This window comes from Syngnathus floridae, chromosome 17 (genome assembly GCF_059516105.1).
Source record: "Syngnathus floridae isolate MCC-2025c chromosome 17, RoL_Sflo_1.0, whole genome shotgun sequence".
NCBI lineage: Eukaryota > Metazoa > Chordata > Actinopteri > Syngnathiformes > Syngnathidae > Syngnathus > Syngnathus floridae.
In genome coordinates, this window is record NC_142429.1 from 11622925 (window position 1) to 11638822 (window position 15898).

The 15898-nt window shown below is 45.0% G+C and overlaps 3 protein-coding genes and 1 long non-coding RNA gene across 6 annotated transcripts; 1 reads left to right on the forward strand and 3 right to left on the reverse strand.

Annotated features, from left to right (window-relative positions):
• Positions 1-670: 670 nt before the first annotated feature.
• wipi2 (WD repeat domain, phosphoinositide interacting 2) lies at positions 671-5009 on the reverse strand. 2 transcript variants are annotated; one of them, XM_088357095.1, is made up of 12 exons: positions 4771-5009; positions 4186-4268; positions 3920-4089; positions 3713-3809; positions 3508-3605; positions 3268-3360; positions 3052-3122; positions 2862-2969; positions 2591-2755; positions 2353-2460; positions 2073-2170; positions 671-1931 (listed from the first exon to the last, which is right to left on the reverse strand). In XM_088357095.1, exons 1-12 carry the CDS (start codon positions 4842-4844, stop codon positions 1819-1821), a joined length of 1278 nt encoding a protein of 425 aa, XP_088213221.1. In that variant the 5' UTR covers positions 4845-5009; the 3' UTR covers positions 671-1818. The 2 variants fall into 2 exon arrangements, with proteins under 2 accessions (XP_088213221.1, XP_088213220.1); XM_088357094.1 differs by having other exon boundaries at positions 2856-2969.
• Positions 5010-6039: 1030 nt separating this feature from the next.
• mmd2a (monocyte to macrophage differentiation-associated 2a) lies at positions 6040-10744 on the forward strand. The gene is made up of 7 exons (XM_088358146.1): positions 6040-6083; positions 8288-8369; positions 8992-9152; positions 9411-9485; positions 9590-9691; positions 9773-9842; positions 9937-10744. The coding sequence occupies exons 1-7, from the start codon at positions 6055-6057 to the stop codon at positions 10135-10137; spliced, it is 720 nt and encodes a 239-aa protein (XP_088214272.1). The 5' UTR covers positions 6040-6054; the 3' UTR covers positions 10138-10744.
• Positions 8013-9757, reverse strand: LOC148384582 (uncharacterized). Its single transcript, XR_015853429.1, has 3 exons — positions 9570-9757; positions 9402-9491; positions 8013-9131 (listed from the first exon to the last, which is right to left on the reverse strand). It is a non-coding gene; the product is annotated as an uncharacterized LOC148384582 (long non-coding RNA).
• ap5z1 (adaptor related protein complex 5 subunit zeta 1) lies at positions 10678-15805 on the reverse strand. 2 transcript variants are annotated; one of them, XM_088358144.1, is made up of 18 exons: positions 15639-15805; positions 15330-15467; positions 15018-15198; positions 14791-14944; positions 14572-14684; positions 14328-14499; positions 14142-14189; positions 13617-13757; positions 13514-13551; positions 13288-13450; positions 12638-12816; positions 12413-12555; positions 12205-12323; positions 12013-12140; positions 11834-11931; positions 11639-11771; positions 11203-11417; positions 10678-11126 (listed from the first exon to the last, which is right to left on the reverse strand). In XM_088358144.1, the coding sequence occupies exons 1-18, from the start codon at positions 15677-15679 to the stop codon at positions 10823-10825; spliced, it is 2508 nt and encodes an 835-aa protein (XP_088214270.1). In that variant the 5' UTR covers positions 15680-15805; the 3' UTR covers positions 10678-10822. The 2 variants fall into 2 exon arrangements, with proteins under 2 accessions (XP_088214270.1, XP_088214271.1); XM_088358145.1 differs by lacking the exon at positions 14142-14189.
• Positions 15806-15898: the final 93 nt, after the last annotated feature.

The window sequence follows — 15898 nt, forward strand, 5'->3', positions numbered from 1 at the left end:
ATAAATGAAAATAAAATGAAATACACACCACACCCTTTAAAAAATAAAAATGTCCTTATCAAATCATTAAACGTCAATAGTTTCTCTCAACATTACGTATGTTGACTTCTGAAGTGGTTTTGCCTAGAATGCACACAAATTTCTACCAGTCTATTAATCTAGGGCCAAGACATTATTGAGCCATCAGCATATAACTTATTCATATGTTTGTGTTCAGGACTGTACGTAGCCCCGAGGCTGCATGCATGCAGTCAACACATGACATTGATGGTCTATCATATGATGTGCTTCAAATGTTTTTCTGGGAGGAAAGTGCTTGATGTGCATGGACTTGGCTACTGGTATTTGGCTGCAGCAGCATTAGCGGGGGGGAACAATGGAGCCTCTGATTAAACTGTTTTCAGGCCACAGGATTCAGTAAATCCACGTAGGATGAGACAAGTAATGCTCACATAAAAAAAGACAAACAAACAAATGTACTGCTGCTCTCTTGCCTGTTGTGCTGAATTTTATAAAGCACAATCATATTGTTTCATTTATCTCCTTTTAACCATTTTCTCTTATTCTACTTGACATAAATTCAGTTCCAGCTCTGCATCTGGCTAATGTCTGCTTATTTTCATGTCAGCAGTAAATTGATGTAGTAACAGTCATGGCACGACACCGCACATCAACATGGCCTTTCTCTTTATTGTTGTTTCAAATAAATGTTTCACATTTTATACAAAAAAAAAATCAATAGAAAAAGCCCAACACTCCCAATCTCCACAGGTCATCTTTGTTGAGTGGTTTGAGTCATCAAAATGAAAAGTGAAACTAACACCTAAGACCAGCAGACCGCCAATTGAATTGTCCAACTCGAGTCTACGGTCAGAGGCAGAACCATTTACAGTGTAAACCTGCCATGACAAGAAATGTACAGACGTGCGGATTGTAGTTTTCAAGATCTGCATTAGTTCATGATCACCATCCATGAAATGTCTTCAGTGTACAAGGCACAGGACCACAGCAACATCATGCAGGCTCACACAGCATCGCGTGGAAATGCCAATGTAGCGTTTCAAAAACAGCCAGAATATCAAAATTGGAATCTGACCATTGATTGGAGGGAAAGCAAGGATGTGCAGGTCCAACGAGCCGAGAAGTGATCAAGGATGAATGGAAGCTAATTACACAAACACACAACTGTGCCAGCAGAAAGCATCAAGTCACACACGTGCTCGGCGTTTGTGTGTTTGTGTATGTACGTGAGAAAGCAAAGCGTCAGAAAAGAGAGTACAGTACACACCCTCGGTTAAGATCAGACAAATGAAAATAGATTTTATTAAGCCAATGCAGAGATCTCAAACAGAAAACATGATAGGGAGGCAAGAGGCACTTACACAATGTTTTTTTGTTTGTTTTGTTTTGTTTTGTTTACACACAGAGCTAGAATTTGCACGTGTGTCCTTAGAAGAGCACGGCTACATTTTCTATTTTGATCAAAAGTCCAACGTGCACGCTCACAGACTCTCATTCACATTGGGGTTTTGTTGGAGCGGTTGGCACATGTACATGCAAAGCAGTCAGCTTGGTCCGCGCAGACTAAACTGAGGGGGAAAAGGAGAACGAGGAGGAGGGAGGGAGGGCGAGAAAACGTGGAGGTGTACGTCAAGAGACAAACGACAACAGATAGACTCCGGAGCACTCGGTGTGTTTAAAAAAACGATACGACAGAAAAATAACTTCCCTCGCTGATCCTCCCCTCCCCCCTCATGTCACTTATCGATAGCAGCGCCAGAGGAGCCCTCTGATTGGTTGGTGCGGCCGTCAGTTTGGTCATTCGGTTTCCAGGATGAGCGGCGGCTGCTCGTTGTCATCCTCTAGCCGCAAGCTATTGAGATCCTCCTCTAGCCCCGCCCCTCCCACGGCGCCCTGCTCGTCACAGTAGCCTACGATGGTGAGAGTGAGTTCACAGGTCACGTCATGGGCCACACGAAATACGAAGTTACCCCTTTTGTAAAAGCCGGCGAGGAATATGGCCGATGTACCTCGTTGATGAGCGTGAGTGTACCACTTGGTGACATACATACCTTTAGTGACGGCAGCACTGTAGGTCTGCGCCACAAGTGGGCGATCATGTGACCCCTGCTCCAGGATCTCATTAAGCGGCTCGGCACTGCCGTCTAACCTGAGGTCAAGAGCAGAGGTTCTCTTTCACAAAGGCTGAAATGGCTACCCATTCGGATTTATTCTCTAACATCAAATGAGATATGTGATGTTTGTGCTTCGATTGACACAGGACATGGAAACAGATTTTTCATAGATTTTTCATACCACGCGACTCCCAGCATGGTCTTATTTGTGTGTTACCTGTGCTGCTTCATCAGAGTGCATTCCCCTCCATCTTGAGGATCCAAGTTGTAGAGATACAAGTAACCATCGGCCGCTGCGACCAGCAGCCTGGGAATCTTTTGAATCCTACCAATAAAGCAAAAAGTAAGATTGTGTCCGGTATGTTATGTTGAATTCATCATGTCATCATTTTCATCCCTTTCCTCATCATAGTTTTGAATGTGTGCAATAAACAAAAGCACAGAGAGGAACTCACATTGCTAAAGCGCAGATGTTCTTATGACCGCAGAAGGGCAGCCTCACGGTGGCGAAGGCTCGCCCTTGTGTAAACATTTCCGTGACCTGGGCGGGCAAATAGGTGGTTGACGCCATCAGAACCTTACCCAGGTATCCGCCCCATGTGGTGGGCTCCTCTGCTGGCCTAAACACACACAATACACATGAGACATATTTAAGATACAAAGTGAATTACTATGATAGAGGCAACTTTGAGAGCAGAACCATCTTTTTGAAATACATACACATACTTCTCCTTCTGTGTTTCTAGTTTGAAGATGTGAACCGTCTCGGTGTTGCTGGAGGCCGACAGGTACAAGCCTTCCATGCTGAAGGCCAAGGAGCAGATGCTCACACACCTGCAACCAGGAACACACCCGCGGATATAAGACAACGACACATCGGTGCGGTGGGAAATTTTTACTGTAGCCAGCACATCACCTCTTCACTCCTCGTCGAAACTCAAAGAGTTTTTGTCCTTCTGGGATGGAAAAAACGCGGATGACTGTGCCCTGGGACGAGGAAGTGAAACATAAAAGACACGCGGAGGAAAATAACAACTGAAGACAATGCAAGGCGATTTAATTTACTCCAGCGAGCAGTAAGAGAGGAAGGGAAAAAAAAAACAAACAGGCAAGGGCCTTGTTACAGTCCTACCTTCTCTGAAGCTGTGGCCAGTTTTGTTCCACTGGCATCAAAAGCAAGAGCTGCTAATGGGCTGTCATGGGCTGGAATCATGTTTGCGGCTCGCTGAAACACACACACAAGTGTCGAGGGTGGAATAAGCTGTCAACTGAAGTGAAGTAAGCCAGTATAAATCTTTTTAAATCTTTGTTGGAAAAAAAAGTCATTATTTAAGAAACGTTCTGAGGCCGTGTTGTTTTTGTGTTCACCCACCAGGTTGACAGTGTCAAACACTTGAACTTCTCCGATCATGGCACTGCCAGGATATGCCAGGTAACAGTTGTCGTTACTAATGGACAGGGCACACAACCCTGGAGGAAGGTGCACAAACACAAATTTACATTCAAGTCATTCAAAGAAAGAGATCCAATCAAGGAGTTCTATCCTAATGACTCAGGTTAAGTGACTTTTTACAAACCTGAAGGGTTGGGCGGAGTCTCTCTGATTGTATGCAGCACTTTCATGTCTCGGATATTGTGAATGTAAAGTGACTCCTCCAAACACACTATCAGCCTCTGTAGAAGAAAGCACACACACAAAAAACTAACTTAACTCTTCTGTTATTTAGTTTAAAACGAGACGGAAGACAAGGCAATTAAGCGGTGGAGTGCGTTTCTCTTCTTACCTGTCTGTTGAGTTTAACAGCCAGTATTGTGTTGGAGTACGAGTAGTTGCAGATTTCAGTTCCCTTCTTGAAGTGACAGACCTTGAGCTTCCTGGGGGCCTTGAGGCTGACGATGGCCACCAGGCTGCTGGAGAACAGACGCTCCACAATACACACATCCTCAGTGTCCGCTGTGTGACACAAACACACATGTATTAGCTTTTACGTGTCATTTATGAACAGTGTTGTATGTTCTTACTCTAATCAGACAAATACAAGATACTCACTACATTCGTATATCTGCTCCAATTTTTCCACAGAAGACAAAGAAAAAAACTTGTATCCTGATTTGGTGCCAACAGCCAGGGACCTGAAAAATCAACACAATACAAACATGCCATCAGCGCAACAGAAGGATAATAAATAACGTTGTACCGTCTGAAACAAATGTATAAAACCCTGCGTGTCAATACAAGAAATGACAAAATGTTGTGTCAAACAGCAGGCAATACACAAGATTGTGTGAGTTTAATGAGTGGCTACTAACCTATCCCGTTCGCTAAAGTTAGCGTGCCAGAGCACATTACGTTAGCCTAGCAGCTAGCGGCTAACCACCGACAATATGAGACGAGCTACAGTAATAAAATTAGACAACGGATAATATTCGGACATTAGCTTTGGGATTCAGAAAAATAATAGCCAGACCACGTCTCATTTAGCAGTGTCAGTGCGTCATAAAGTAGAAAAGCCCATTAAATGGATGCTAACGTTAGCTAGCTACATAGCACGGCCCACCGTAGCACCAAACATTCCCCGGAGCGTGCCTGTGTTCTTCCCCGCCCTGCCCTACATTCGGCCCGGCCTTGGCTTACGTATTGTCCTGGTTAAAGTTGGCGAAGAGGAGCTGGCTTCCGCCCGCATCCCCGCTTAGGCTGGCCAAGTTCATGAGCCCGGCACCATCGACGTATAAAGGCCCAGGCGAAATAGATGGTGCTGGTCTGGTAATGTTTTAAAGGCCAGACGCGTTCAGCTGAGATTCAGGGAGCCATTGCGCTAGCATGCATGTCGTAGCAATGCTAACAGGATTGTTGTTGTTTTTCACTGAGGGGAGGGGCAAATGATACATGCATTTACGCATGCGCGGCAACAAAAGCGTGGGTCGCTCTTAAAGGAACCGAGACATATTTGCTATCCTGTATGCATGAAAAAAAAAATACTGCCACGGTTATGAATGCCGCTCATGGTGCCGCTTAAATTGTTATTTGGGGAAAAAATATCTGCTCAAGTTTGTAATCATGTGCAAACACAAACTATGATTTCATGTCACAGCGCTATCTGCTGTCGATACATGGTAGTACAGCAAGTGTACTTATTTGTATCTTTGTTCGGATGTGACATCTGTGTCCTTTGCTCCTGTGGAATGTTTTGCTTCCTCCAGACGTTTGTAAGCACTGGCACACATCCAACTCACGTTGGCTTACATTCTTATTCTGGTTAATAGAAAGCAAAGCTGTGCACGCCATTTGGATTTTGCCAGTTTAATTTATACACCACAAACAAAACATGGATCAAAACAGTGTTTTGACCACTTGGGTTGCACAGAACATAGTTTTACAAAGCAACTTTTGCGGTTGATTTATGATGGTGCCAGTTTGGAGGGGGTTCCTCAGCTCTGTATTTGCAGTCCACTGGCCAGTGTTTCCTCTACAAATATTTACAGCTAAAATACAGTACAGACTTGAGGGAGGAGATACATTGTGAGGGGAGGAGTGATGGCTGGCTGCTGGGTTATCATCGGCCAGGAGAGGGGAGGAGGGATTACATGCCCAGTCCGGCGGAACATCCTCCGAGCACATCTGAAACTCTGCACAGAACTCTGCGCAGACCCACAAGACCACCACCAGCCATGCTTGCGAAATGGAATGCAGCCTGGCTCCACTCTCACGCTGCTGGTAAAAAGTTGTGGTGAAGTCGAGGAGACGCCGCTTCTGTCGTTCTTGTGCAGTAGCATTGGCCCAACCCAACCGAACCGAACCGAACCGAACCTACAGGTTGTTGTTGTTGGGCCGGCTGGACTTATGTGTTTAAGCGCACGGCTGTGGGACATCCGGAATGGGGAGTGTGTAGACGGAGACTCGCACGCACACGCGCAAAAGATGGACGTGAAGGGAACAACATTTGGAAGGTACCAGTCAATCATTCTGAATTCGTTTGTTTTAAGAATTGCAACTGCACCCGAGCGAGCGCACGCACGGTCCGAGCTGGAGATTGGGATGGATTCATCACGAGTGTGCGTGGGAATGACAGCATCTCAATCTGAACTTTTTTTGCATTACCTTTTCACTTTAAGATGCTGTTCTCTTATTATTATTATTATTATTATTATTATTATTATTGTTATTATTATTATTATTATTATTAGTATTATTATTATTATTATTATTATTATTATTATTATTAAGTACTAGAGTAGAAGGACAGTTAATTTTGTTAAAAACAACAAAAACATAACAAAAAAAGATGAGTTTTTCCACCATTGATGTGACGTACAATTCAAGCAGGGAAAAAAACGTTTCCAGTCAGGAAGTATAAACATTGCACAGGTTATAGATAACATTAATGGTAGAAAAAGGTTTGAAACAATTTAACTCGGTCAGTTAAATGTTGGTTTTATAATAACACAGGTACTATATGACATTTGAAAGAGGTGTGTAGACTTTATATTCACTGCAGAAGTAAGATTTTAACTAGAAGAATGGAAACAACAGGTAGGAAAATGGAGATCAGGGCAGGATAGCTTCATACCAAATTTTTTCAAAACAAAACATGCACCATCATGTGCACATGCATGGGAGATTGTGATCCTGTAATCGTGAGAATCAGAGTTGGAGTCCCAGTGGATTTCAACTTGAGCATTACTGGAAAAAGAAATCGCTCTCAACACACAAACACACACATACACACACAGTTTAAATGTAACTGATCCTATTAATGTACGGAATGTGCTGAAATGGGCGATTATCACCAAGCACTTACTTTTTGTGAGAAGTACGCACATGTACACACTCACACATTCATGCACATAATCACACACACACACACACACACACACACCTATGGGTATCTACAGTGCTTGCGTGAGTGTGTGAGTGTGTGTGCCCAAGCCAGAAAAGAGAATAGTTGCGCTGATGCTGCCAACAATGTCTCCTCTGATCAGTCTTCCCCTCCCTCCAGTCCAACTACACAAACACACTCACGCACAATTCCGTCAGAAGCAATTAGAGGACATCGCAGGATAACACGCAGGTCCATTGATGGCTTCACAACAGCGCAGAAAAAAACACAACAGAGCAAAGTTAAGCGAGCTCCCGGGCGAACCAAACGGTCATACATCAGTTGTCTTTATTTATTCTTTCTATGACACTGGTTAATATTTACTTTCCTTAACATAACACACACTCATGTGTGAACCTCCAGGGAGTTTGTGTTGCAGTGACAAATAGTCAGGAAGTGCGGGAATGGTCTCAGGAAAACATCCTAAACTTCCTTCCCTCGACGTTATTTGTTCTTTCCGCCTTGTGAATTGCACAGGCGTTACACAAGAGGCGTTACACAAGAGGCCTTTTGTCTTCCATACGCGGCGTTGTGTACCATAAATGGTTACAACAAACAGATGTCGTGGAGGTGTGCTGGGGGGCCAGACGCACGATCGGCGGCATGTTTGCGCGCATGGAAATGCTCGCCATGTGTAATTAAATAACACAGCTGAGCCACGCAGACGCACCTGTGGCCCTGCTGTGTGTGTGTGCGTGCGTGTGCGAGTTCATCTCGCTGCATTAAGTGTGGTTTTGTAACATCTCCAGATGTGTTTCCTCTTCCTGGGGATTAATATAGGATTAAATGGCGCACACAGATGCAAAGCAAGACGGAGGCACGGTTAGATAACGCAGCTTTTTCTGCAATATTGCTTCAAGATGAAAATCTTGGGTGAGATTTTGTCAAAGGGATTTATGAGTTCACAAATGATCAGGCGGTCTATTTAATAATAGTGATTTATAGCTATACTGTTTTTGAACTGTAGTTTGTTACACTTTAAATCTTTTCTAAATACGTGTGTGTAATTATGTTTTTACTAAATGATCAGAATAAAAAATAGAAATCATAGAATGTCCAGTTTGATACTATTTACATGAGATCAGATTCCTGTTTAAATATGAGATCACAGATAACCATGGCAACATAGACTCCCAAATTAATGATGGGGCTTTTTAAAAATTCCCACAACGTGATGTGGATTAGCAGCACTTTGACCCTGCAAGAATGAGCCCACATGCCACACAAGTGAACATCAATTCTCTGCTAATGACCAACTAACACGTTCTCTTTCAGGTTTATGAATTGCAGGGCGCCAGCCAATAAGAGATACCAACCGACCGATTATGAACATGCTGCTAATTGCGCCACGCACGGGGTGAGTGACGCAAAAACAGAAATCAATTGTGGAATGGCTGCGAGTCAGAGCGTTTTCTTGCCTCTACGTGCCCAGCAACGACTGTACATTTGCGCTAAGTGATGTCAGTTGAGGATTGAGGCAGAACACTGAGGATTTGGGGCTCTCAGCCCGGGACAGTGGGCTGTAATCCGGCATTTCGCCTGTAGCCTTCCCTAATCTGCTGTAATCCCCCAACTCTTTCGGCCCTGCGAGTCACAACGAGTGAATGAAAGATGGAAGAGAGCAGGAGGAAAGCGTAGTCACACCGACACGACGGGAGCGAGGCGTGCCGCCGATATCGCAAATGTTCACTTGGGTAAAGCTCGGCAAAGGAGGAGGAGAGGGGCAGGAATGTGAACAATGTCATGAAGAGCAAGACACGCAAATGTTCTCACACTGAGAGAAAAAAAAGGAAAACAATGAGAAAACCCTTTTCAAGGTTTTTCTATTCAGTATTGTGTTTAAAAAAACAGGGAGACCTTGACAAAAAATAACCGCATGTTGAGGAAAAAAAAAAAAAAAAAAGCAATTATAGTACAGTACTAGTAGATTGCACATTGAGTTGCGGTATATATAAAGTTTCCTTGCCTGGCTTTTACAGTTGTGGATCCTCCCGAGCCTGCTGGGTGGTTCGGTGCTGTACTTCCTGTCAGGGGACCAATGGCATCGTGTTGCTGCTTGGCTTTACGGCAGCGGACTCACTGGCCTCTTTGTCACCTCAACGCTCTTCCACGCCGCTGCCTGGAAAATCAGCCACCTCAGGTGTGTGTGTGGGCGAGGTAGAGTCACATGTGGCATTTGTGCGTGCAGTCACACACACACAGTTTATTCCTTATACTGTTAATTAGGACATAGCCAGAGGTGTTAAGATACACACCAGATGTGACCTGGCTATGAATTATGAAGAAAAACGAGGCCACTGAAATGTTGAGTAACATTACATAACTTGAGTTTGATCATATTTGTTCGGACTAAAAGTAATATGGAGCGATGGATGGCTTGTCTTTTTACCTTTTGCAGGAAGGTGGAGCAACTTTTCCACATGTGTGACCGCATGGCCATCTACTTCTTCATAGCGGCCTCCTACTCTCCCTGGTAAGTCTGTTGACGAGACAAACGAAACGATGATGCGACGCGACGGCTGAGCGAGGTCACGGCGGAGGCGCTGTGACGTTTTACTGTGTGACGCGCGTGGACAGGTTGATGCTGAGGGAGCTGGGCCCGTGGGCATGCCACATGCGCTGGCTCATCTGGGTCATGGCTTGTTTGGGATCCATCTATGTCTTCTTCTTCCATGAGAGGTAGCCACATTGGTGTAACTGAACTCAATCAACGGTGCTGAATAACAACGACGTTGTTGCTTGAACCCGTTCTACCTGCAGGTACAAGCTGCTGGAGTTGCTGGGATATGTGGCCATGGGAGCTGTTCCTGCTCTGGTCATTCTGTCAATGGTATGATACACACAATGTGAAATAATCATTGAAACTTAAAAATATTATTATGAAAGTATTACGTCACAAATGTATCATGCATATCATGTTGCAGATGGACCATGCAGGAGTGTGTGAACTTGCCATGGGTGGGTTCTTCTACGCCGTGGGTGTGGTCTTCTTCAAGAGCGACGGCTTTGTCCCGTTCGCCCACGCTATTTGGCATCTTTTCGTGGCAGCCGGAGCAGGTATCCATTACTACGCCATCTGGAGGTACCTCTACTTGCCTCGGCCACTGCTGGAAACCTCCAGGTGATGCGGAGACGTTCTCGTACGGAGAGAGTTACTGGTTGAGAAAGCACAAGCTCGGCGGTCATAGATAGATGAACACATGAATCACTAATCTGGTTTTTATTTCCGAAAGCCTAATCTTAGCTGGTAATCAAGCAATCATTTTGTTTCATGACCTCAGTTACAGCATCTAAAGATGTTCAGATGACCAATATTTGGTCAAATAGTTTTAAGACCAAAAGAAATATTTAGTTCGATGCACTTTGGTATCCTTTCCACTAATAATGTGCCAACTATTTCACTTGGAATAACTGAAAGCAAATTTCTATTCAAATGTAACAAGAAGTAATGAGTCACAAAATACGAATAACAGTGAATTGATGCCGACTGTAATATAAATTGCAATTCTCTTTTATGATGTTTTTGTCAAAGCACTTTCTCCTAGTCAATGTCTGCATTTCCTGTACGCCTCAAAAATGCTGTTATACAAACACTTGAGCCATTTTCTAACTGGGCTCTGGAGACTTCGGATATGTCTGTTTCTTTTTTTACACAAATCAGATGATCTATTTTGTAAATTTTTATTCCTGATATGTCGCAACAAAGAATAAAGAGATAATATATTACACTGATGGGGAGTAGCGTTTTTGATTGCTTTGATGTATTTACAAAAAGTGCAAAGAGTGTCCAAGTGTAAAGAGTGTGAATGTTTATGTGCTTGTGTGAGGTGACGGCGAAGTCGGTGTATGTTGAGCATGTGACGCGTGCGCCTGCGTGAGTCTGGTGAGCGCTCGCAGTTGGAGCGGCATGGCCACGTTGGTGTCTTGGTGCCACCGGGGCGCGGTCACGTGCGCCGGTGGGTTTAGGACGCTCTGAGCCACGCCGGGCATCTTCAGGAGAGCGCACAGCTCCTCCCCGAGAGTCAATATGGAATCCAGGTCCTCGTCGTCCTCGCACCAGGAAACGGACCCTCCGCTGGATACGTTTCTCAACTTGGAGAGGAGGAGCGACACCCTAGCATGGACACAACAAACATACATTGACGTCCAATTACGACAGATTCAAAACGTGCAATCATCTCCAACGCCACCTGGGTATCAGGTCGTGTGATCGTGACGCCAGTTTAGCGAGGGCGCTCATTAGAGTGGTGATGGCGCGAGGGGCGGGGCAGCCAGTTCCTGAGTGCGGGGCAGATGATGTGATTTCAAAAAGCACTGCCTCCAAAGTCTCAAAACAGGAAGTGATGAGCTTCGTGGAGCAGCGAGAGTCATATGACACAGAAAGGTACTCCCCGAGCACCAAAACCTGAAAACAGATGTGGATCATTTTTATTTGGTACTGAAACTGAAAGTACTCTGCAATGACAAAAGTATCGGGACAACTCATAGGAAGTGATAACAAGTAATATTGGAGCCACGTGGTTTGCGGCTATGAGGGATTCCACTTTCCTTGTCTTAAATCCATGTTGTGAACTTGGAGCTGCCGCATCAGTCTGAAACTACTCCGATCAATCTCATTCTTCTTACCACATGTGTGTAGACTTCTTGTTTGTTGTACACATTGGAGGTGGCCCCAGCAAACTCCAGCAGCTCGTGGGATTGGTCAATCACCAAAGAGGGGTGGAGTTTGCACAGTTTGATCAGCTGACGGCTGAACACTCTGCAGATACAATGTGCAAAGTTCGGTGACACACACAGCGGACCGGCACGCTTATTGCGTACCTGTGTATCTCCGTGATGTATTTAGGGATGTTGAGGAGGAGGCTGCTTCTCTCCAGCGTCACCAAAAGCACTTGGCCTAAAAGGGTCCTGTCGGCAACCTAAAACAAAGAACCGACCATCTCTGAGTCTTATTCAGTTCGCTTTTTCAAATGCAGTTTTAGAACATTTCTTTTCCTCACATTGACGACAGTGTTGAAAAAAATGTGCAGCAAAATCGGGACGGTCTGGGCGCACTGTACGACTCTCGGCCAATCGGCAGCCTCGGATAACAGCTCGAGGAGCGTGCTCAGTCGGTCTATTGTGTCACCTGTGGAAAAGGTCAACAATGTAATACGCTCAGAATGTTTTGGGTCAAAATATCATGCGCTCACCTGTGCCCGCTTCACCTCGAAGCAGAAAGAGGAAAAGCCCTCGGAACGATGGATTGCGGAATGCGTTCATTGATGCCAGGTTGCGCCCTCCCGGATCAGAAATGGGCAGACACATTGATCTGGGCACACAGTGGAAAAAAAAAAAAAAAAAAAACTCAATTGCCATGACATGATACTATATACATTTGCTCATGTGTGAAATGGGCACCTGTGTTGCAAGAGCAGAGTAGCCGAAAGACAGGGGAGATCCAGCAAAGTATGCAGCAGCTCCAATGCAGTACTCGATGTCACCATCGAGGGCAGCAGATCAACAAAGTCATCAATCACTGCGGGGCTGTCCCACGCTAAAAACTGCAGAGACACAAATCAAAACCTTGAAACCACAGGTATGTGTTCACAAGTTGGGGCAGCAACTTTTTCTCCGGCATTTCACCTTGAGAAGATTTGGGAAGTGGCGTATGTACTGGGGAACTTGGAGTTGCACGTTCTCCAGGTTTAGTCGCAGAAAGCGCAGAAGTTCATGTGCCAGGAAAGGGTCGTTGAAAAGCTCAGCAGGGAACCGACCCAAAACTAGGTTCCATACACAATCACAGTCCACAGCGGCCAGTTCACCTAAACAGAGCAACAACAAAAAAAAGAATTTAGCGCAAAAGAGGCCAACTTAAGTTTACCAGTAAAGCTTACAGTGCATTTAGGTTCATTTTGAAATTTCAAACGAAAGCCAAAAGAAAAACAAATAATTGGCTGGAGAAGCATATGAAGGACAACAATCTCCCAGCATTTTTGTCTTCTTTCTCCTTGGCAAGTGAGTAAAGGCAAGTTTCCTTTCTCACAAGCCACATCCTATTTTGGTTGTCACGCTGAGACTGTCTATCAGCTAATCAACACACTGCAGGCACAAAGAGGGCCAAAAGATGCTCCTTTAGTCATCTTCACTTTGGTCACGGAAATGGAAAAAAAAAAAGGGACATGAATATCAGGTCAATTATAAGAATATAATTGAGAAAAAAAAAAAGGACATTTCAAAGAGTGTTATTATAAATGACAGTAGTTGGGCCAACACATATGAGCGTATATACGTGCCATGATTGAGATAGAACTGCGCCACAGGCAGCAGGACTCGAGCGAATGACAAGTCGGTGCTGAGACGACCAAAAAGCGCCTTGATGCACGGGAACACTCGGTAGACAAAAGACGGATCATCTACGCACACCGAGTCCAGGATACGCACGGCTTCCACCAGACACTAAAAGACAGAGATTACGATTGCAACGTGTCGACGACAGCGGCGAATGAAAGTTGAGCTCACGGCTTTCTGCAGATCCGCATCTGTCTTCTTCTGAGCCTCTGCAAGACACAATGAAAGCTAAAGAGAAGACCCAATTTCCATTTTTAAGATGACAAACACATACTGCGATCACTCTGCTCAACGAGGCGCTGGCAGTACTGGAAGGCCTTCTCTCTTAGGCGCTCCTTCGGAGGCAGCAGGCGGCTGCACGACGACGTGACGGAAACCATGGAAACCACAGAGCCGTCCATCTCCGACCGATCGTCTACAAAACAGCAGGTCACAAGTGGAGGTGATTAGGATTGACCGCGCGGTAAGAGTTGCGCCGTTGCCATGGTAACGGGTTCACTGAAATTACTAAATGCAATCAGATGAGGACTTTGCAATTATAGGAAATGAGATCTGTGTGGCGCACAGCTCATAGAAGCAAGTTCTGCTCATGCTGCAACAATTGTCATTCATGTTGATATAAAAGCAAACTGGAGGCATAAAAAGTTAGATTTCAGGGACGCTCAAGTGTCATCTTAATGATCAGACACAAAGGGCAGAAAGCTTCTAAGTGTATTATTCATTTGGCTTCTTAGTGGCACATGCGGAAGGAAGGAAGGAAGGAAGGAAGGAAGGCGGGGGCGTCAAATCCACTTCTTACCATTCGAAATTGAGTGAGAGAGGGAGAGACTTAGCTGTAATCTGTTTGCTGTAGAATCAGAAAAACAGGTCATCCTGACTTATGTGTTGTTGTAGGAAAACAATAAGGTGAGAAATTTCTATTTTCCTGCCTTGCCTGCCACCTGCTGTACAAGTGAACCGCTTTGAATGAATGCTGACGTCTTACCACTGTCTGCTATGGCGCCACCGGGCACAGAGTGGAATGTGAGGAGCCAATGTCGGAGCATGGAAAAGGAGTAAACGTTCATCCACTGGTCTTCGGTGAAGCCTTGACCAACACACAGCACCGTGAAGAAATCTCCCGACACCGTCCCGTCCAGCTCGGCAATAGGCGGCGGCTAACGGGACACGAAAAACAAAAGATATTTGCGGCAAAAGCGCTACGTTGTTGATATCAGTTTAATGCGTACCTGACGTGACCTGGAGCCCGTGAAGAATCCTCCTGAGGAAGCCCCGCCTCCTTGCGTGGTACTCGCATAACGCAGCCAATCGACAAGCTTTTTACTAAGGAGGGTTACGTTATCTGAAAAGTGATTCACGTGCAAGGGAAGAATGGCTCACTTCATTTGAAAAAGTGAACTTTCAACACTAACAATAATAAAAAAAAGATATTAACGTGTTCCTGTTACCTTCGGTGAGGCTCTCCGGGCTGTGTGTGAGGATGGAGTTGACAATCGGCAGCGTGTGCGGGAGCAAGTGCGTCGTCGGTCCTTCTGAGGGTCGGTTGTCCAAACCGCGGAGGAGCTGAGTGCAGAGAGCTGACAGATCATCTCCAGATTGAGCCTGTTTGGAGCACAATGTGGGCTACTCATTCATAGCGCTGTGACAATTTCAGCCAAATAAGACATGCGCGCACCTGAGTAAGCAGCACGGCAGCTGCGTGAGTATTCAGTTGACTGTTTCCGTCCTGGTTGTAGTTCTCCGTCTGAGCAGCGAGGGGGAGTGTCTCTCTGAGAACCGCTGAGCTCAGCACTTGAAGTTGCTCCACAGGGGAAGAGAGAAGCAATACTAGGCTCTTGTGAAGCTCAGGGGGTAACCTAGAAAACATTCATCAAACAGGGTCTAATTGGGGAACTACGTCGACAATGTGGGTTTGGAAAGAAAATACAGTGTTCTAAAAGTTAGCTAAAGTACATGAGTGACAGTTTTGGATGGTTGTCACACTTACGTTCTGGTGTATTTGGTGGCAAAAACGATGAGACGCAGTCTTTGCAAGGAGTCAATAGTCTCGTGACCATGCTCTTTCCCCTGGAGCAACTTGATTAATCGACTGTAAAACTTCTGCAACTCGGACTCCTGAATCTCCCTGAAATGTTGACAACCGCACTAGTAAAATCAGCAATGCCATTTTGGTTACATCTTAATGTTTCATGTCAAGTAAGAAAGATGGATGCTACTTTTCTATCACCTAAACAGGGGCAACATAATGTTCACGTCAAATAAGTGCATGTAACGAGTAGCTGTTAAGTCGCCTTACCTTGCTTGTTTAATCAAGCTTTCGGTACCATTAGAATACATAATTCCGGTGTCCAAATTCACAGACTGCGTCTTCCGAAGGTCGGTTTTTCGACCGGTTGTTTATTTTTTAGGCTACGTGATATCATTTCCGGAGCGACTGGACAGCACGTCACGTGACAAACGAATGCAGTATGAAAAATATGAAAAATGACCATGTAAAGCAAGGCATAAAAACAATCCCATGAAATTAATAGGTGGGTTGTGTTCTGGCCGTATTCC